The sequence below is a fragment of the Bombina bombina genome, chromosome 3 (genome assembly GCF_027579735.1).
Source record: "Bombina bombina isolate aBomBom1 chromosome 3, aBomBom1.pri, whole genome shotgun sequence".
NCBI classification, from domain to species: Eukaryota; Metazoa; Chordata; class Amphibia; order Anura; family Bombinatoridae; genus Bombina; species Bombina bombina.
Genome location: NC_069501.1, coordinates 1231140698 through 1231163225, shown reverse-complemented (window position 1 = coordinate 1231163225; position 22528 = coordinate 1231140698). Strand labels below are relative to the sequence as shown.

The window sequence follows — 22528 nt, the reverse complement described above, 5'->3', positions numbered from 1 at the left end:
TTGAATTCCTCATAGAAGAGCAGACATACCATATGTATCTATGTGTGCTGTCACAGTATATATCCCAGTAGCAGTGGGGGGAGAAAGATTTGCACTGTCTGTGATGATAACCTCTCCAGCTTCTACCCTGGGAGGGGCAGCGAGGCGAACCCTGATTATCGAATTCCCCGCACTGCCTGACTCGACTTGACAGACAGCTGATCGACAAACAAGTGCAGGGAGCTCTGTAAGAGTGAGAGTGCGGCCTCTGCGACAGGGCCTCTTTGGCGGAAAGGTGAGCTGCGGTTCCACAGAAGGGTCTCCGATGCCTATGAGCCAAGATCCGGACAATATCCCCAAATCGACCAAGGATGCCGGTACTGTTTGAGGCGACCTGGAGGATGCTACTTCCCTAACTTCGCGCCCCAGGCTTAGACGTCCTGCATCATGCGTGACTCCGCCTCCGGAACCAGGACAGTTTGACCTTACTGCTGAATATTCACATCTTTTCAGTTTGTTACTATTTTAATGTGATCAAACAATACAGTTTTTACTGGGGATTTTTATTTCAACTTTCCCTACGATTTTCAGATGAGCCCTATTGTAATGTGTGCATTGCCTTAACATGGAAGGGAACACCCCTTTTTGCGAGACACACTGTTCTAAAGGTAAAAGCTGCCTTTATAGAATTAGAACAGACCAGGGCTTTATAGTACTGTATTTCTTTTAGAATCTCACAAGCCCAGATAGCTTTAGAGAATCTGGCCCAAGTGATTTACTCCTTTTGCAGGATTACACACTAGTAACAAGCAGTAGTGCAATAAGAAACGACTCTAGTGCATTTGAGCAGTCCCTAAATCTGCTTTTGTCCCTTTCATTTTATGTGACAGTTTTAAAATAATATGCACAGTACTTTAGTAAGTTATATTTCAATGCATATTTATTTTGTGTTCATTCTATAATCTGATCTTGATTTTTTTTAAGCATGTGTGTGCCTGCGCATTCATACTCCCAAACTGTCCCGATTTTCGCTGGACAATCCCGATTTTAGGGGTCTGTCCCGGGTTGCTAGCCATCTGTCCAGCTTTGCCGCATGCATTAAAAAAAAAATTCTATTGGGTCCATATTCAGAAACAGCTGGCTTTTCTCTCCCAGGGTTAGATAAGAAAGGGGAGGTTGGGAGATAATGGGCTCCTCATAGTTGTTGTTATTTTAATACAGCAGGGTAAAGTAAGGTTGTACTGTTTGCTAAAATGGAGCGCGTCACCTGCTGTACCACTGTAACCGCTGAAAGATAAATGGTATTTCAGATATTCATTTGCTAAATAGAACTGATCATACTTGGCATATTGGCAGTGAGTGCCGGGTAGGAACAGCTTGAGAGCTGAGAATGCGGCCGTGGGGATGAATGAGGGAGATAGTGAAGTGAGATAGTGTGAGGGGGGTGCCATATGAGTGTCTCACTGAACTGAATGAAAACGGCGCATGCGGAAGACATAGGAAAGCGCAGGATTGACAGGATCCTGTAGTGGAAGCTTTGGGAGACGTCAGAGAAGGAGGGGTCAGGCGTAGGGTTGCCACGTTTCTTGAAAGAAAATACAGGCCATGCTAATTAACATAAATTTGTATAAATAAACAGCATAACTCAAAAACTAAAGCTGATAGGACTCATTTGTTTACAACTAGTATTCATCACACTCAGAAGACGTTTCACTTTGACAGGGGCTTTCTTTCAATATTTATTCATCATTTTCTACATTGACATAAACCTTAAAAATACCGGCCGTGTCGGTAAAATACTGGCTGGGTGGCCATTTCAAAATGGGCAGATGAGAACTAGTAAGTGTATTTACTGGCAAAGTTTATTTAGATAAAAACTGGGCTACAGTTGGATCTAAAGATCGTTAGTTAACTAATCTAAATAAGTAAAAGTCATTTTAGGGTTGACTGTCCCTTTAAGATAAAAAATATTTAGCACTGTCTCTACAAAGGCTAATTACACTGAGCTCATATAGCTATACCAGTGGTTTGAGTTTGATTTGCTGCATAAGAGTATTAAAATATATTACTTTATTTAGAATGTTATTTATACTACTTTGGTCTTATGGTCTTTTTTAAGCCCCGTCCCTGATCCTGCCCACAACATTTAAAAATGTTGCGGGCGAGTCATTTTGTCCTGGATCCACCAAAACAACTACAGAAGCGTTCTCTATAACCCGAGTTTGTATACAGCAAATAAATTACAATGTGGCATATTAAATGCAAACTGTTTTTTCTACTGTTTAAAAAGTATTTGTATGCATAGTACAGATGTGCCTACTATTTGACCAATATACCGGTTTTCGGTGCTTACTGCTTTCACATACTTGATGATTGCTTGCTAATGGCACGCCTCTTCACAAATTCTTACAACTACAGAATCTGAGTCTGACTCCTACTTTACAGATACAATAAAACTACATTTCCCGTGAGGAATCGCGAATCAGGCTAATTGCTTCCTGCTGATACTGACACTATATAGTAACTTCCGCCGGAAATGTTTTCCCTTTCCTTTCAGCGCACGGTGCAAGATGGCGGTGCAAATCTCTAAGAAGAGGAAGGTAGGTAAATTCTAGCGGTGTTATCCCTTCAAGAGACTTGTGTTACAGTTAAATAGTGATTGATTTATGTGCAGTGGGCTGTCGCGGATCTGAGTAGCCGCATCAGGGAGGTCATTATGTGGTGTTCGGTGCGGATGGTTGCAGATTGAAAATGCCCGGGACTGCTGGCTTAGATTTGGCCTTAGTGTCTGGTGGACATGTAGCCCGATGTGCTTGTATGCGTGTGGCCGTCTGTATATTAATGTCATTGGGATCAGCTATACAGTTATGTGAGCCATGGCCTTCAGCTAATGCTGTAATACAGATCTGCTTGACACACTATACGGTTTTTGGGAGCTGTGGTAACGGGTAATAACATTCTAAATAAAGTAAGCTAAATCTGTGTGACACAGAAGCCCTTGGTGATTGCAGTCTGACATTACGAATTGGTTGTAATTCTAACGTCAATTCAAATCGTTGTGTATCTTTATGCAGCAATAAAGGGTAAACACATTCTATTCATGTATATAGCATTATCAAGCCTCGAGTAGTAAGTCACAACCATTCTGCACATGCTCAGTGGCAACAGTTTAAAAACACATTTTTTTTCATACTGGGGGTGTTGATTAAATACTATTCCACCTCATGTCCATGCTCTTGCTCATTTATAGTGCAGACTAGCAAATCTGGGCTTGTATAGTGTATCTGAAGAGTTTACAGCACAGCATATCTTATATAGCTCATTGCCTTACATTTTGAATACAGATTTAGTTATGTAGCCATAAAGTCTGTCTAGTTTCAGGAATGTTTTCACTTCTTATAGCAGTCTGTTTCATAATTGGGACACTTTTTGCCCTAAGAAATTGATTTGTTAAACAAGGTTGGATATATACTGATATATTGAAACCTACCTCACAACACAATTCTGGAGACTTTCTCCAGTGTTCCAGAAGCCATGGTTAATACCTAAGGATAGTGATTTGGGTCATATTTTCATTTCACTGTGATATCCTAAATGAGGGATTGGTAAATCAGTAATATTTAGGAGCAAGAAAGTGGAGTTTGTATATAGATTGATGTAGCATAACCTGAAAACGTTAGCGCCAGGGGTAAAATACTAGGAGCCAGACACTCCCCTGTCTGATGGGTTTGTCAAGCCCGGTCTTATGTATAGAAATGTACAATTATGACATTCCTGTTTTTGCCAATCATTTCTACCCTTCAGTGATGATACGATGACGAGTCAGAATGGACATGCGCTGTAGAGTTTACTTGATCAGTGTCACGTTCTGTGTTACTGTCTGGCAGCTCTACATGGGTTATGTTCTGCTTGATTGATTTTGAGGCATTTGTCTGAGAAGGGTAAGGTGCTTGGCCACAGTTATACTTCTTTAAAGGGACACTGAACCCAAATTTTTTCTTTTGTGATTCAGATAGAGCATGCAATTTTAAGCAACTTTCTAATTTACTCCTATTAAATTTTCTTCATTCTCTTGGAATCTTTATTTGAAATGCAAGAATGTAAGTTTAGATGCCGGCCCATTTTTGGTGAACAACCTAGGTTGTCCTTGCTGATTGGTGGATAAATTCATCCACCAATCAAACTGCTGTCCAGAGTTCTGAACCAAGAAAAAAGCTTAGATGCATTCTTTTTTTATGTAAAGATAGCAAGAGAATGAAGAAATATTAATAAGAGTAAATTAGAAAGTTGCTTAAAATTACATGCTCTCACGAAAAAAAAATTCGGCTCAGTTTCCCTTTAAATGACAAATTTGACTGTGTTGAAGTATTTAGTTTGCAAATACATTTTACATTTTCAATGTTACCATTCCCGATTCCATTGAGGCTACATGTGAATTTATTTAGGGAATTGTCAAGGGAATTACTAGGTTTCATGTAAATATAGATACATTGTTTAAGATTTTCCACCACTCTCCCTACAGTTTGTTGCTGATGGCATCTTCAAGGCTGAGCTGAATGAGTTCCTGACCCGTGAGCTGGCTGAAGATGGCTACTCCGGTGTGGAGGTCAGAGTTACCCCAACCAGGACTGAAATTATTATTTTGGCTACCAGGTAACGGCATTATGGCTATTAGACTTTGTAAAGAGTATAAATTAAGAGATTTAGTGCATGTAGCACTTTTTTTTTCTAGAGTTCTGCTCCTAAAGGAGCCGTTGCAAAACAATATGTGAAATTAACCTAATTTTCTACATTGAGGTACTTCTCAAAGTTGACATATTGCAAGCTCTGGTATGTTGTCTTTACATGAAGACACAACTGTTAGCTATGTTTGCACACTAATTATATAACAAAGGTTGTTTTTCCCAAAGCACCAAGTGTTGTAATACGTCTCTATCAATTTCTCAAGTCCTGTGCAAAAAAGTCAGTTTAGTATGTCACATTCTTGCATCCCACTTTTAGATGTTTGTTGTAATGGTTGTTACTGTGTGTAAAATATGGGGGCGCTATCTCTACTCAAGTAATGGATACATTTTGGTTATATTCCCTATATTTAACCTATTGGCTAGTCATACCAAGCTTACTTTATGGTTCTCATTGTTTTGTATTACTAACATGAATGTGATCCCTACATAACTTTCAGCACACAGTTAACAATGCCACTATGTTAATGATGCACCTCTTAAATAATATATATATTTATATATACAGGACCCAAAATGTTCTGGGTGAGAAGGGCCGCCGTATCCGTGAGCTGACTGCAGTTGTTCAGAAGAGGTTTGGATTTCCTGAGGGCAGTGTTGAAGTAAGTTTATTGATATTTTTCTTTCTACAGGGTTTACATGTGCACAGCCATTAGCTTTCTGCTTTTATTGCTTATTTTGTAATTTCAATTCTTAAACTAGACTGGTATAGTCAATTTATGCACATTTTAAAGCAACATACTTAAAGGGACAGTGCAATAAAAACTCAAGATTCAGGCAGAACATTTAATTTTAAATAACTCCATTCTACTTCTAGAATCTAATTTGCTTTGTGTTTTTATATCCTTTGTTGAAAAGTATGCCTGGGTAGGCTCATGAGCTGCAATACACTACTGGGAACTAGCTGGCTGTGAATATATGAATCCTTTCATTGCTCATTAGATGTGTAGCTAGCTCCCAGAAGTGCATCATGGCTCCCCCCAAAAAAGGATGAAGTAAATTGGAAAGTAGTTTAAAATTGTATTCTACCATTGAATAAAGGGTTTCATATTCCTTTGTCTAGTATTTAGTAAAATAAACTTGTTTGACTTACCCACATCTCCCTGTGATATACAAGACATGACTGGCAATGTGTCCCTCCTGCATTGCCTGGTGGGGATAGCACAACAGGTACAGTAGCTAAATGAATGGGACTGAGTCGTATGTCCCTTTATCTCTTCGTGTAGATATTGAGGCAGTTTTGTACATAGAAGGGTTCTGAAATTTCAAAATGTTTTCAAATGCACCATGTTGTGAAAAATGCGTCTTAGTTGTCTGTCTCTGAGAATGTATTGTGCCTGCAGCTTACTAAGTATATGGTGTTTTTGGCACGTTTGGTTATGGGCCTAGTATGTTGTCATCCAACCTGTTAAAGTATAAGCATTTCAAATGTAATTGTTCATTTAAAGACATGTGTTGCTATACAAGCATAAATTAAAGGGGAATGAAAAACACTATTTTTTTCATGATTCAGAGCATTCAATCTTAAACAACTTAAGATTTATTTCTTAGACTTTCTCCATTCTCTGTATCCTTTTGCAGGAGCAGCAATGTAGTACTGGGAGCTAGCTGAAAACAAGGTGAGTCAATGACAAGTCATGTGTCTAATAGCAACCTCCCAGTAATGCTTTGCTGCTTCTAAACCTACCTATTTGTCTCCTATAGAGGATCCAAAGAGAACAGTCATCTGTTAAGATATAAGCTGAAAAGGTTCTTAAAATTGTAATTTTGCTGAATCATAAGTTTATTTTTGTCTTACCCTTTTTAAGAATCTGATTTATTGGGGCCAAGTAATTTACATTGCAACTTACGTTTTTAGTATGTATGTTTCAGCTGTATGCTGAGAAGGTCGCCACAAGGGGTCTGTGCGCCATTGCCCAAGCTGAATCCTTGCGCTACAAACTATTGGGAGGTCTTGCCGTGAGAAGGTGAGTGCACATTCAAGACTGTTTGCGCAAAGTGTAAAATGGTCAACTTATTTCCTACTCCATTCTTAAATCATGTTTGCACTTCCCTGCAATTGATGCATTCCCTGTTCTAGTAGCACCAAGTCAAATTATCCCTGTATGGTTTGTTTATAGAGCAGTAATTTGTTTCTTCAATGATGATTTGATGACGAGTCCAACTTCATTCTTTCATGCTTGATAAGCTTAGGGAGTTGCGTTCTGCTGCTGCTTTTGCTTATGAGCTTCGTTAGAGTGTTGTCTGAAGAACAATGTTCAAGGCAAACTTCTGAGAAGAAACGTTCCCATATTGTACACATTTTTAAAGTATTTTAAGCTACTTGTTAAATCACAGTAAACAACTCCACCTTACATTGAAAAAGTATTTGTCTTTAAAACAAACCATAATGTCTTTCATGTGATCTATACATCTATATGTGCAAGTTACTTACGTATGGGACATTGCACATTGTGGGCAATAGCATTGCCATTTTTAAAGTTATTTGGTTATTAAATGTGCACCACAAACACTTTCAGTGAAGGCACATTTTAAATTTTATTAATAATCTGTAATGCATAAACACATTTTGAGTTAAATAAATGACTGTCCAGATAGCCATTTAGTAACATCAATCTTATGATCCTTTGCTCATATTTTTAGAGCTTGCTATGGTGTCCTCCGCTTCATCATGGAGAGTGGAGCCAAGGGTTGTGAGGTTGTAGTGTCCGGCAAACTAAGAGGCCAGAGAGCCAAGTCCATGAAGTTTGTGGACGGCTTGATGATCCACAGTGGAGACCCCGTCAATTACTATGTGGATACAGCTGTGCGCCATGTACTGCTGAGGCAGGGTGAGTAGTATTTGTATATAGATATATGGAGATTATCCTAAAAAAATAGCAGCCCGGAGTAAGATTCTAGGAGCTAGTCCAGTGTCTTCTGTTAGTTCGTTTTATTATTCTATTGGTTAAACGTAATTGTTTCAGCTCTGACAAGGGACCAGTCTGCCCTAGAGCAGCAGTGCACTACATGGAGCTAGCTGAACACATCTGATAAGCCAATGACTAGGCATATATGTGTAGCTGCCAGTCATGAGAACTGCTAGTAGTGCGATCCTGAGCCTACCTAGATATGCTTTTAACCAAGGATTCCAAGAAAATGTTATTTTGATAGAAGTTGATTGAAAAGTTGTTTGCAACTGCATGCTTTATCTGAATCAGTATTACTGGGTTTTTTTTTTTTAAGAACAAAACTCCCCTTTCAGAGTTATTACCTTATAAGTTTAGTGTTGGTAATAACTTTGAAGAATTATTTTCTGATTAAAAAGAACAAGAAATATTTGAAGACAGAGCAGTGCCAGAGGTGCATGTTGTAAAATGGTTGTGGTATTTACAATTGTATTTGAATAATCACTGTCCGAATGTAATTTGATTGGCATCTTGTCACATAATAAACTTGTAGCATGAGTTTAGTATTGGCTTTTATCTACACTACATCTGGTTCCCACCTACCCTTCAGTGATGATACAAAACAAGTCAGAAAGGACAAACAGTGTAACGTGTTCCTGTGCAGTGTCACGTTCTGTGTTGCTGTATAAGGTTACGCTACATCAGTTTTGTCCTGCTCATTGATCGAGATAGAGGCATTTGTCTGAGAAGGGTAGGGGGTGTTTGTCAGGATAATTACACTGTATTCACATAAAACGGCCCTTAAGCTTATACAATCAGCCTGGATATAGTTATGAGCTGCACATGCTGATGGGTCTGAAGAGCAATATACATTGTGCTGCTTCACATGTTCCTGCCTTAACCGTGTAACTCATAAATGTCCAGGAAAATGGGCGCAACACTGAGTGCATGTAAATTGGATAGTGACCATGATTATTAAAGGGACAGTAAACACTTAGTGCAAACAGAAATGCAATTGCAGATAAGTTAATCTTTAGCAGCACGTCAACATTTTTATAACTAATATCCTTTTTTTCCTACAATCTGTTTAGTCTGTAGACAATCAAGTCCTGTCAGGAAAGGGTTAATATACAGCCTCTTGCTACATAATTACATTTAAATCCAAAAGGTTATTCATCCTGAAATCCGGGTTAAATAGTATCTTAAAAATAAACCATTTTTAGATCATTTTTTCCTCCAAAAACATTTTATTTAAAACGAAGTTGTTGGATTTTTTTTTTTTATTTGCTTTAGACTGGTTACTTTGCTTAAAGGGCCGTTATAGTAAAAATGACTTGCTGTAATTCAGGAGAACATGTCATTTTAAAACTAGCAGCCATTTAAATTTATTAACCCTCAAAAGGGTTAAACGCACAGAAATACAGCTCTGGACTTGCAGAGCACTACTGGTCCCAAGCAGAAACAGTTGGCGATACAGAGCAGTGTTACTGTGTGTTTAACCCCTTTGGGGATTTAAACATGGCGTTAAAGGGTCACTAGTCTAAAAATGAAGTGCTCTAACAAATTAGAAAATGCTGTTTTTGAAATAATGGCTCTGCTGTGCACATAATTTCCTAGGCTGATGGTGGTCCTGGATTATAGACGTTTTGGAAACTTGGTGTTTTAAATAGCTTGTTACATGCTGGGGCCACAAATGTGTTAAACTTCTTAGCCTTTTTTGGGATTTACAACTTATCTATATAATTTTTTTCCACTATATTCAGTGCAATTTTGTTGAATTGTGTATCCTTAATAAAGTGGTCATAGTCCTTGGGGTGGGCATTATAGCAACTGGCTGTACCACCTGCTACAGGCAGTGCGGCTGCTGTAAGTTGAAAGGGATGCCGGTTGCATGGCCTATAACCATGCACCCAATCGTATGCAAAGTACTATTAAAGAACATGAAACCCAAAATATCTATCTTGATTCTGGTCGAACATACAATTTTAAAGTGAAGGTCAATTTTCATCAATGAGTGCCCGGTTTTTAAAAATACTTTTAAAAACCGGGGCACTTTTATTGATGAAAATTAACATTGCACTGGATTTGAAGAAATACTTACCTTTTTTACTCCTGCAAAGCCGGATTGACGATCCCCCTCCTTCCTGCTGTAGACCACAGCAATGACGAAACATCCTCCAATCACAGCCGGGCATCACGAGCTGGACGCTCTGGGTTGCAAGCCATGATTGGAGGAAGCCGGTTTTGTCATTTCTGACCTCGGTACAGGGGAACTGAGGCTGAGATCGGCGATCCGGTTTTGCAGAAGTAAAAGGTAAGTATTTCTTCAAATCCAGTGCAATGTAAATGTTCATCAATGAAAGTGTCCCTGTTTTTAAAACCCGGGAACTCATTGATGAAAATTGACCTAGACTTTAAATAACTTGCCAGTTCACGAATATCTAATTTGCTTCATTCCTTTGGTATCCTTTTTTTGAAGAAACAGCAGTGCACATAGGTGAGCAAATAACAAGGTGTATATGTGCAGCCACCAATCGGCATCTCCTGAACCTACCTATTATGCTTAAAGGATTCCAAGAGAATGAAACGAGAGAGGTAAATTGGAAGGTTGTTTAAAATGGCATGCTCTTATCATGAGGATAAGTCATGTCCCTTTAAGCATCACTGCAGTTTTTTAAAGCCTTGCATTAACTTTTTTTTAACTAAACTTTAAGCCCTATAGTTAGAGGCATTAGAATAATGAAATTCTATGCTGCTGAGAACACTAACAAAGGCTTGTGTATGCTCCATCGTCTGTACAATAGAAGCAGTAGTGAAGATGTATGAAAGCATTTGTATTGACTTAAAGATGTGAATCTCTCTGCACAGGTGTGTTAGGCATAAAGGTCAAGATTATGTTGCCTTGGGACCCAAGTGGAAAGATTGGACCCAAGAAGCCCCTGCCTGACCACGTCAGCATTGTGGAGCCCAAAGAAGAGATCCTGCCAACAACTCCAGTCTCTGAGCAGAAGGGAACTAAACCAGAACAGCCACCTCAGCCTCCTGCCATGCCCCAGCCAGTTCCCACTGCATAATGGGTAAGCTGATGCGTTTTCTCATTAACACCCATTTGTAAGAAATGGATCAAAGCGCCACTTCTCCCCAACAAACTGATGTTTTTGAACAGATTATAATAGAATCTTCCCTTCAGTGATGATACGATGACGAGTCTGAACGGGTAAATCTTTTCCAGTGGGTTGTGTCAACATCACGTTCTGTGCTGTAGGCTTTAGCCCATTGAGTTAAGAATACCAGTTGTATGATGACCTTGAGGCATTTGTCTGAGAAGGTGTTAACTTTCTGGTTGAAGTGTAGTTTTGTTAAAGGCCATTAAAGTAAGATATGCTCTTCATTAAAGCATGTAATTATATCAGTAGTGACTCAGCAATTGTTTATACCCCCGAAAGGGGTTACACAGAACCACTTGGGAGCTTGAGAGAGCTGTCGGCCTTGAGCTGGGTTCTTTGACTGTTAATGGGCTTTACGGTTTTTCCTCTTAGGACCAGCTGTTCCCTCTGGCTATCGAGGGCTACTTTAGCTATTTTTCCCTTTGGTGTGGGGGGTCACTAGTGCTAAAATTACATGGAGCAACTTAGAGCATGTCATTTTGCTATAATAGCCCTTAAATCTTACAGAAATCTGCATAAAGATCACCAGAATTTGCACATTAGCAACTTAATTTAAAGAGGCGGTTTACTTCAATGTAACGACATTTCCCATTTATTTTTCTTTATGAATGTTTCTGTTCTAAACTTTTTTTACACTTTCTTCCTAAATTGATCTTTTCACATTTTATTGATTTTATTTGATGGGTAATTTGTGTACTCCGTCCTTTTTAAGATGCTTGGTTTATTTCCATTGGTTTGCTCCTTTAGCTAACTATTTTTTATTTTTTTCTCTAGGATTCTGAAAGTCAGGACATGAAGATTTTGAATACAAACTAAAGATCTGTAAAATAAAAACAAAAATTAGAAATTGTTGATCCGTATATTTTTTTTCCTCTGTCTCTCTACACATGGCATGTTAAACTTGTGGAGCGGAGAGGTGTATGTCTAGAATGAACCAAAAATGGTAAAATCAGGGCTATCCATGGGGAGACAGGAACGAGCTTTTGTGGACAGGATCCATTCAGTAGACTACCCCCTTATCTCAGTGCTTTTTACTAATTGTGTATTTAAGCCAGTTAGAGCTGGTTCATGTGTAACTCCGCTAATAAAATGCAATGAGAAGATGTGGCCTTAAACCTAGGAAAATGAAATTTGGGAGGTATGTTGTTTTTATGACGGGCACCCACTAAGGAGGGATTTTTTGGAAATTACTTTCCTAAGGGGGTGAATTTTGTTATTTAGATTCTCCTTTAAAAATTAAAGTAAGATGTGTTCTACCATTAATCGAATATCCACTTAGAATAGTCTAGTCAAAATTAAACTTTCATGATTGTCAGCGCAACTTTCTAATTTACTCCTAATTTTTTTTCTTATCTTTATTTGAAAAAGTAAGAATATAAGCTTAGGTGCTGGCCCATTTTTGGTTCAGAACCTGGGTAGTGCTTTCTGATTGGTGTCAAATTGTAGACACCAATCAGCCAGTGCCTACCCAGGTGCTGAACAAAAAATGGTCCGACTCTTATGCTTACATTCAAATAGATAACAAGAGAATAGAATGAAGAAACATTAATAGCAGGAAATTAGAAAGTTGCTTAAAATTGCAAGCTCTACCTGAATCATGAAAGTTTAATTTTGACTAGACTATCCCTTTAAGGGGGGTGATTTATGAGGATACCTATATCTCAAAAACCGAAGATGTTAAATGTGAAAATTGGTATTTAGATTCTTTAAAAATAAACACGTTTTACCATTTTCCAAAAATCCACTTAAGGGGGTGTCATTTATGAGGATACCTAGATCTCAAACTGAAGATGTTAGAAAAGTAAAAACTACTTTAAAATCTTCATTATAAAGTTTGCATGCCAAATTTCTTGCTCCGAATGTCAGTAGGGATCTAGATACTTGCCAGGGGGATCCCTGCCCACAACTTAGCTGATTGGTGCCCATGTATGAGAAACACAGAATTAATAAAAACTCACAAAGTTCATGTCGGTGTATCCAACCCGAACAGGTACAAACGTTAGGGCACACTTGTTGCGAGTGGCCACCGGTTTCTCCCGAAATATCACGTATAGCTTACATCAAATAGACTTAGGTGCACACCTGGAGGACCTCCCTTTCCAGGGTCCTGGTATATCAAGTAAAAATGAAACTCAGGTGGCACACAATAAGAAGCAACAGCGTCTTTATTGAGCAACATTTCGGGGCTCCTGCCCCTTTATCAAGCTAACAAAATGAGATGTCAAACATTAATACATGCAGGTGACCAATCACAAAACAACGGGGAGAGGTCAAACAGGAAATGGGATCACACATGACCTGATAAACGTAATTATCACCCATCATTAACCCCTACACTCCTGATGTGAAATAAATAACCAAATTAAAAACAAGTGCAGCGAGTGTCTATATACTATACAATTAAATGCTGAATACGCATTATTTATGTCATACTCATTGGGCAAATTAAATTAATATAGTCAACTTAGGCCTCACATAAGCATCAAATGAAAGGGAGCAAATCAAAATCCCTGTTAAGCCCCTTGGGGTGCATAGTATCTAGTTTCCAAATCTATCTGGCCTCCCTATAGAGTAAATCTTTACTCTCTCGCCCCCTCTGATATGTCAGTTATCATATATCTAAGCTGGTTGATTTGGTGGCCTTTCTCTATAAAATGTGCTGGTACAGGGAGTTTAGCTGTTATCATTCCTGATGGTAGATTTATTCTGGCATATGCGATCTTTGACTTTTTGGGTTGTCTTGCCTACATATAATAGCCCACATGGGCACTTTAACGCATAGACAACATGTGTAGAATTGCATGTATAATACCCTTCGGTCATAAAATTTTCATCAGTATATGGATGAGATGCTGTCCCCGTTAATGACATAACTGCACTGACCACATCCCAAGCAGGGGAAGGTGCCATTTTTAGGTTTAACAAAAAATGTATGTCCCTCTCAGTTTTCAGAATCTAAATTAAGGATTGCTCTAACCAATCTTCTGCCTATGGTGTTACCCCTACAGTAGGCTGCTCTTGGGATTGTTTGGAACTTTTCTATTTCAGGGCAAGCTTCCTTCAATAAAGGCCAATTTTTCTTGTTAATATTGTAAACTTTTTTACTCGGTTATATGAAGTCACAAAATTCATTCTTTTAGTTACAGGTGTAGTATATTTCTTAGGGGTCCTTTGATGGATTTCTCCACCTCATCTAGTTTCTGACTCATATCCCCTCTTGAATTTATTCTTCATTTCAACAGATCTAACCTGTCTCATCATGGGGTCTGAGACTATCCTGTCTACCCTAATCAATTTGGATTTTGGGACACTGTCGAATACTATGGGGGGATGGAAACTTGCGATGCAACAAAGTGTTGCGGTCTGTAGTTTTTACAAACAAATCTGTTGTAAGGGAGCCATTTTGCTTAAGAACCATTGTGTCTAGAAACTACCTTTTTTGGTAGTCCTGCTTACAGCTGAATTTGAGAAAGGGGACCGCGCTCTCAATATTATCCTTGAGCTGTGTAAACTTCTCAGGGGGGCCCCGCCACGCAAAGAACAAGTCATCAATATAGCGGAACCACCCCTAACAATTAAATAAAGGGTCACCATACACTACTCTTCAATTGAGTCCATGACTAGACGGGCATAAGCTGGGGCCACATTGGACCCCATAACCGTCCCAGTCCGTTTCATGTAAAATTGTTTCTCGTATAGGAAGAAATTGTGAGAACCATATCAAGCAATTGGATAAGCCATTCTTGTTTCTGGCTATACTGACCGTTATTGGCTAATGTGTTGCTAATGCAATACCCACTGATTGAGTTATGACCGTATAGTCACGTCCCAAGTTGACAGGATGACATCCTCCCCAAGTTATTAAATTTAGAAAGAGTTTCAATAAAGTGTCCTGTATCTCTGATAAAAGATCTCCCTTGTGTGACCATAGGGGAGAGTACTTTGTCTAGAAATTGGGCTGTGGGGCTTAAAAGGGAATCTATCCCTGCCACAATGGGTCTCCCAGGGGGAATCTACCAATCTCTTATGAACCTTTGGGACCACATAGAAAACAGGGACAATAGGAAATTTAGGAAGCAAAAAATCATGCAATAGCTTGGATAAACCTATATCTAATATTCTCACCAGACTTTTACAGACATTGTTAGAAGGGTCAAAGTCCAATTTAATATATATTTTACTGTCCAAAAGCTGTTGCATTATTTGTTTATATTTGGCTGTGTCCATTACTACCACCGCACCGCCATGTCAATGGGCTTGATGGTAATGTTCTTGTTCTCTTGCAAAGATCTAAGAGCCTGATACTGGATTTTGGTTAGATTGTGTGCATTGCTATGTTGGTTTCCAACAGCTAATTTCCTGAAATCAGTGTCCACCATTTTAATAAAGGTCTCAACAGCCACATTGTCCCCAGATGGATTAAACAAACTTTTTACAGTTAGGCCAAAGGGAGACAGGTCAAAGGTACCTCCATCGTCTTCATGTGTGGTCTGTGATGGAAACTGTTTATTGGGGTTATTAAAGAATGCTTTCAAGTGGAGTCCCCTGAAAAAACGGGTAAGATCAGTCATTATGGAAAATGTGTCTGGAGTAGCTGTCGGGCAGAAAGATAATCCCATATTAAGAACCATTATTTCATCTGTTAGTACCTGTGAGGATAGGTTAATATTTACCTCCTCTACTTGAATTTGGTCTTCTGGCGTGTCCCCATTCCTCCACCTCTGTCTGCCACCCCTTTTTGTGCGGTGCTGCTCCTGCCGTCTGTCTCCATTGGACATGCTAAAAAGCAGGTGGATGCCCCATTAGGTTGTGAGTCACGGCAGTTGTGTGTCCTGTCCAAGCTTGTTTTCGCATCACTGTCCGTCCCCCTCTGATGATTGCATGATGTCATCCATCTCGGGCCGGCATTGGTGGTGCGTCTACATGGGCGGTTCTATCTGTACATGCTGCCTAAGGTGTAGTCCTGTTCATCACGTCGGAAATTTGCGTCTTATACTCCTCAATCTCAGACTTTGAGGTATTAACCCCTTCCACAACCTGATGTATGCGCTGGAACTCCTCCTCTCCCATGGTCTCCTGCAGTTTGTTCCGTTGGTTTTCAATTTTCCCGGTAAGCTCCTGCAGTTCATGGTTAGAGAACTCTGTTTAATATCATCCGATCCATTTAATTTTTTTTTTTTACTATCTGTTGATACTTTATGCAAAATTCTGTGTTGTCTGAGAAAAAGGTGGGTTGGAGGGGGGGGATCCTCATACCACGGGGAATGCGTTTGACCTTATAGTATTCTGCCATTGTGGAAGCATGTAACTGTAAATTGACATGTCTCCTCATAAGTTTCTCCAGCTCTCGTCTTTGTCAGGAGCAGTTAGAAACTCTGTTGTGGTGTTTATCTTTTTAGACAAGAAAAATAGACACTCCCTTTTTTTTTAAAGGACCTTTAGTCATGATTTTGTAGGGAAACGGCTCTAAAATATACCGTTCTTTTATGCTCTATTCTACTAAAATAACCCCTTCGTCATCCAACTCCAATTAATTTTTTCCCTTTTAGGTGACGTTTCCAACTCTTATCCAATAGCTGGGATAGTCATACGGAACTTTTTTTTTAATAATTTCTCAAAAGCTTTTGTGGGGAGATATTTTAAAGAACAATCTGGTTACTAATGCTAAAATGTATAATTTTACAATCGGGAATCTAAACGATATCCTTTATGGAGACCCCTTTAGATAGTGATGCTTCTTCTACATGGTTCCCTCTTGGTTTCTCCCCTCTTGCTCCAAACAGCTATATGCATAAGTCTTGCAGTTTCATGATGAAAGTAAAGGTTTGTGAAAGGGACTCACTCCTTGAGTACCCCTGTTTAAGAATGTTTACTATTATAGGTTCATTATCCTGCCATACGAACATCTCCATTGAAGTCCAACCTCCCAAGTAGGTCCCTGACATCAAGATATTAGTTTAGAATTAACTTTAATAGAGTGCAGAATTTAGACACCGGCTACCTGGGTGTGTTTTTTTAATTATTTATTACAATAAATGCACTTTATGGCCAAAAGTATGGACACCCCTATTTAATTTAGTTTTGGTCTTTCAACCACACCCATTGCTTACAAATGTGTAAATCCAGCACATCTATGAAACTTCCATAGACAAACAATGGTAGCACAAAGGGTTGTACTGAAGAACTCAGTGATTTTAAGTGGCACTGCCATAGGGTGCTACCTTTGGCACAATCAATTTGTGAAATTTCTGTCCTGGTCAGCTAAGTTCAATTATTGTGAAGTGTTTTGAAGCAACAGCTAGAGCATGTAACTTTCTAATTTACTCCTATTATCAATTGTTCTTCATTCTCTTGGTATTTTTATTTGAAAAGCAAGAATGTAAGTTTAGATGTCGGACCATTTTTGATGAACAACCTGGGTTGTTCTTGCTGATTGCTGGATAAATTCATCCACCAATAAACAAGTGCTGTCCAGGGCTTTCTTTTTCGAATAAAGATGGCAAGAGAACAAAGAAATTGATAATAGGCATAAATTAGAAAGTTGCCTAAAATTGCATGCTCTGATCTGAATCACGAAAGAAAAAATTTGGGTTCAGTGTCCCCTTAATGAAATGGGTTTCCATGGCCGAGCAGCTTGTACACACGCCTTACATCAACATATACAATGCCAGGCATTGGTTGGTGTGTTGTAATACATAGACTTAGGAACAGTGGGATTGTGGTCATTGGAGTGATGAATCAAGCTCACTATGTGAAAGTCTTATTTAAGAATCTTGGTATGGAGATTGCCAGATCCCACTGCTGAAATGCCCAGTGCCTACTGTTAAGTTTGGTCGAGGAGAGTTAATAGTCTAGGGCTGTTTTTCAGGGTTAGCGATTAGGCACCTTAATTCTATACCTTGAGATTTTCCTTTAAAATGTTTAACTATATTAATTACAAAAAAAAACTTGTCAATATACTTATATTATGTATTTTGCCTCTTTATTCTGTAATTTATCTCTGTAAATTCTGAACTTTCCAATTCCTGTTATAAGTTGAAGTGAAAACTCAAGACTTAACACTGCTGTAAAGTCATCTTAAAGGACCAGTCAACACAGATTTACATAATCAACAAATGTAAGATAAGATAATGCAATAGCACTTAGTCTGAACTTCAAATTAATAGATTTTTTTTTTTATTATGACAATTTTAAGTTATGTCTGTTTCCACTCCCCCTGTACCACATATCAGCCAATCACAAATGCATACTTGTACCATGTGACAGCCATCGGTCAATCACAAATGCATATACGCTTATTCTGTGAATTCTTGCACATGCTCAGTAGGAGCTGGTGACTTGAAAAGTGTAAATATTAAGACGGCACATTTTGTTAATGGAAGTAAATTGGAAAGTTGTTTAAAATTGCTGCTCTATGAAAGTTTTGACTTGAGTGTCCCTTTAATACTTCAGGGCTTAAAGGCATTTAACAATTGGATTCTTCCAACTATGTTAATAGTTTGGTGAAGGCTCTTTCCTGTTCTAGCCTGATTATGCACAAAGCAAGGTCCATGAAGGATTTTGACTAGTTTGGCATCAAGTTGAGTGGCATACACAGAGCCTTAACTACTAGGAATTTCAGAGAAAAACTTGCCCAAAGTACTGGAGAGTTTTTAGTTTTTGCTATCTTTGGAAAAGAAATGGAGCTGGTTTTGTTTTTTTTATTTCACTATGAAAACAGTGCTGATGTTCTGTCAGAATTTGCTCCCTCTGACTCTGTATTACGTAATCACACTCCACGTATGTTAAATAGGAATGTGTGGAAATTGATTCTGTAAATCAGCAGCATGCACACTCAGAGGTGGCAAATTCTGACTGGGTTGCAAAGTTGTCATATTTGATGGCATAATGGCTAGAACGGGAGGTGACTTCCCTGAAACTCAAGGAGGGCAGAGTGCAGGTCAACCGGGACAGCAGAAAGCAACTGGCTGAAATATCTGTCACTGCACAGCCCCAGCACTCTGCAAAATCAGCAGCCTTCATAAGAGTTTGTAGACCCACTGATAGCAGTGTGACTCACCTGCACCCACAGCCTAATAGGTAATACTGGGGCTAAAGAGCACTTACCATCCTATAACTTGTAATATTCTGCAGGGATGTTCACTATCTTCTGCACAATTTGATATCTGGAGTTAACTGTCCTTTAAACATTAAATGAGCTATTAAATTGATCTGAAGAAATTGTGAAACGCTAAAATATTCCTGTGCCTGTCAGCGAATCTATTACCAGTTTCTCTAGGATCGCCCAGTTATAGAATGTTGGGTGGTTTAAAGGGACAGTCTACTTGAAAATTGCTGTAGTTTAAAAAAAAAGCTAGATAATACCATTATTACACATTACACAGTTGTGCGTAACCTACACTATTATAGTATTACACATTTTACCTCTGTCGACTTGTATCTACGTTTCTACAGACAGTCTCCTCCTCTCTGTTCTTTTGACACATTTGCATTTTAGCATTCAGTGCTGGTTCACAAATAACTCCACTGGAGTGAGCACTGTTATCTATGACACGTGTGAATTAGCAACTGAAAAACTGTCATTTGCACTGAGATAATAGGCAGCCTTCAAGGGCTTAGACATGAGCATCTGAGCCTACCTAGGTTTGGAGGCGGTTGTTGATGTTCCCAGGACTTTCCAGTCACTGTTTTTATGGAGTTTCGCGATTGCAAGCACTATTTATTTGAATCATAACTAAAAATTGACTCGCTTTAATTCATATCCAAAAATGTTAAATACAAAGTTAAAGGGACATTAAACTGCCATCTACTATTTTATAAATATTGGCTACACACACTTCCTCTGCATATGAAAAGACCCTTTACACAAACAGAAGCAAGCTGGAGTAGGTATACATCAGTATTCTCCTAAAACTTTGGTGCTTGGAGTCTGAAAATCATGTTATTTTTAAAAAAGCACAACTATACTTTAAAAAAAAAAAAAAATGAAAGCTGTATGGGCTATATAAATTAATCATCAACAAAACATTTATGCAAAGAAAAATCAAGTGTATAATGTCCCTTTAAGTGATGAGATGTAAAAAAAAAAGGGTGCTAAACTCATCCTTTCTGTGCTGTTGCACATTGCTAAACTCAATGGCTCCAGTTGTCTATGGCACATCGCTCTGCTACCAGTGAGGTGATGCTTGCACCTCTAAACCAATAGTCATGCATACAGAACGCTGTCAGTTGACACGCATGGCTATTGGTGCAAACGTCACCTCATTGAAGGAGACCGATGTGCCGCGGACGGCCAGAGCCGCTGAGTATAGCGAAGTACAACGGCACAGAAAGGGTGAGTTTAGCACCCTTTTTTACATTTCTCACCACTTAAACTCCACTTGATTTTTAGTGATGGTAAATCCTAGCGTTAATTATACGCTTAGGTTTACCATCACTTTAACTACCCATTACTCAGCTTTGCACAACCAACATTGCTATATTAACCCTTTAAGGACACAGCTTTCAGTTTGCTCAATTGTTTTATGATGGAAAAATTCCGTCATATGTCCTTAAGAGGTTAATATACGTTATAGCCTCTAAATTGCTGCCTGTTTCTAAGCCCCTGGAGGCTGCCTCTTATCTCAGTGCATTTTATCAGCTTTTCACAGTCAGACAATGCTAGTTCATGTGTGCCATATAGATAACATTCTGCTCACTCCCATGGAGTTATGCAGGAACCATCACTAATTGGCTAAAATGCAAGTCTGTCAAACGAACTTGGATAAGGGGGCAGTCTGCAGAAGCTTAGATACATCGTAATCACAGAGGTAAAAAAGTATAGTATAAAGTATTATTACTAATTATAGTAAAGTATAGTAATATAACAGTGTTGCTTATGCAAAACTGGTGAATAAGTAATAAAGGGATTATCTATATTTTTAAATAACAAATTTCAAGTAGACTGTTTATTTAACCAAAGAGACAAAAAACAATTTTAAATGCAGGAAGTGCCCCTTATGTCTAAGTTTTAAGCGCTGTAAATTAACAAATAAACCAGCATGGTGCAAATCATTTGCTAAACAAGGCCCTGTGAGTTTGGCTGCCAGTCCCATACAAAGAAAAGTACATATATAAGAGTCTATTCTTCAGGCTGCAGTAGAGTATAGCCTCAGAGGAGCTATTTAATGACTGTCCCAATACATGCACTGTATGCAGACACTGGCAGGCAGCGTTACAATAGGCAGCTACAAAAGTGCAGAAGAATTGGACCCCACTTGAATCAGCAGATGTGGTGTATTTGAGTTTTGTTACCCCCATGTACTGAAGTCCTGTTCAGGCAGTCTCCCCCTGTAAAGGTACCACAGGCAGGTAGCTCAGGCGTGCTTGCTTTCCCTTGAAGACCGCTGGTGACCCAGCAGAAGAAAGCTGCTCTGATTGCAGATAAAAGATGGCACTGCCTTAGCTCTGCAAACACTGGTGACCATGATGGCTGCGGTAAGGTTCCTCAGTCAGGTTGCTATTGTTGCAGGGTTTCTGAGTGGGGGGTACAGGATGAGGTAAGCATGGAGCTTAAAGGGATATAAATCTCTAAAAAAAATATTTTGTGATTCAAACAGAGCTTACAGTTTTAAAAAAATTCCCAATTTACTTCTATTATCAAATTTGCTTTGTTCCCATGGTATTCTTTGTTGAAGAGATACCTTAGTAGGTGTCTGAAGCACTACATGGCAGGAAATAGTGCTGCCATCTGCGGCATACGCACATATGCGGTGAGGCTAATACTGTTTTCCTGCGGCATACGCACATATGCGGTGAGGCTAATACTGTTTTCCTGCGGCATACGCACATATGCCGTGAGGCTAATACTGTTTTCCTGCGTCATACGCACATATGCTGTGAGGTTATTACTGCTTTTCTGTGGCATATGCACATATCCTGTGCGGTTGTTACTGTTTTTCTGCGGCATACGCACATATCCTGTGAGGTTGTTACTGTTTATCTGCGGCATACACACATATGCTGTGAGGGTATTACTGTTTATCTGCAGCATACGTACATATCCTGTGAGGTTGTTACTGTTTATCTGCAGCATACGCACATATCCTGTGAGGTTGTTACTGTTTATCTGCAGCATACACACATATCCTGTGAGGTTGTTACTGTTTATCTGCAGCATACACACATATCCTGAGAGGCCGTTACTGGTTTTCTGCGGCATACACACATATGCTGTGAAGTTGTTACTGTTTTTATGCAGCATACGCACATATCCTGTGAGGGTATTACTGTTTATCTGCAGCATACGCACATATCCTGTGAGGGTATTAATGTTTATCTGCAGCATACGCACATATCCTGTGAGGTTGTTACTGTTTATCTGCAGCATACGCACATATCCTGTGAGGTTGTTACTGTTTATCTGCAGCATACGCACATATCCTGTGAGGTTGTTACTGTTTATCTGCAGCATACGCACATATCCTGTGAGGTTATTACTGTTTATCTGCAGCATACGCACATATCCTGTGAGGTTATTACTGTTTATCTGCAGCATACGCACATATCCAGTGTGGTTATTACTGTTTATCTGCAGCATACGCACATATCCTGTGAGGTTATTACTGTTTATCTGCAGCCTACGCACATATCCTGTGAGGTTGTTACTGTTTATCTGCGGCATACGCACATATCCTGTGAGGCTGTTACTGTTTATCTGCGGCATACGCACATATCCTGTGAGGTTGTTACTGTTTATCTGCGGCATACGCAC

General features: G+C 39.1%; 1 protein-coding gene and 3 non-coding genes across 4 annotated transcripts; all 4 read left to right on the top strand.

Moving 5' to 3' along the window:
- Positions 1 to 2451: 2451 nt before the first annotated feature.
- Positions 2452 to 11623, top strand: RPS3 (ribosomal protein S3). The gene is made up of 7 exons (XM_053708712.1): positions 2452 to 2579; positions 4502 to 4632; positions 5230 to 5323; positions 6594 to 6688; positions 7365 to 7552; positions 10478 to 10686; positions 11551 to 11623. The coding sequence occupies exons 1-6, from the start codon at positions 2550 to 2552 to the stop codon at positions 10681 to 10683; spliced, it is 744 nt and encodes a 247-aa protein (XP_053564687.1). The 5' UTR covers positions 2452 to 2549; the 3' UTR covers positions 10684 to 10686; positions 11551 to 11623.
- LOC128655176 (small nucleolar RNA SNORD15) lies at positions 3778 to 3920 on the top strand. Its single transcript, XR_008401716.1, has one exon. It is a non-coding gene; the product is annotated as a small nucleolar RNA SNORD15 (small nucleolar RNA).
- Positions 8214 to 8360, top strand: LOC128655179 (small nucleolar RNA SNORD15). Its single transcript, XR_008401718.1, has one exon. It is a non-coding gene; the product is annotated as a small nucleolar RNA SNORD15 (small nucleolar RNA).
- Positions 10794 to 10938, top strand: LOC128655177 (small nucleolar RNA SNORD15). Its single transcript, XR_008401717.1, has one exon. It is a non-coding gene; the product is annotated as a small nucleolar RNA SNORD15 (small nucleolar RNA).
- Positions 11624 to 22528: the final 10905 nt, after the last annotated feature.

Bases quoted from the DNA above. Each gene is read 5' to 3' on its own strand.
- RPS3 (XM_053708712.1), top strand. From the start codon at position 2,550: ATGGCGGTGCAAATCTCTAAGAAGAGGAAG. The intron at 2,580-4,501 runs GTAGGTAAATTC...CTCTCCCTACAG, and splicing joins AAATCTCTAAGAAGAGGAAG to TTTGTTGCTGATGGCATCTT. The intron at 7,553-10,477 runs GTGAGTAGTATT...CTCTCTGCACAG, and splicing joins CCATGTACTGCTGAGGCAGG to GTGTGTTAGGCATAAAGGTC.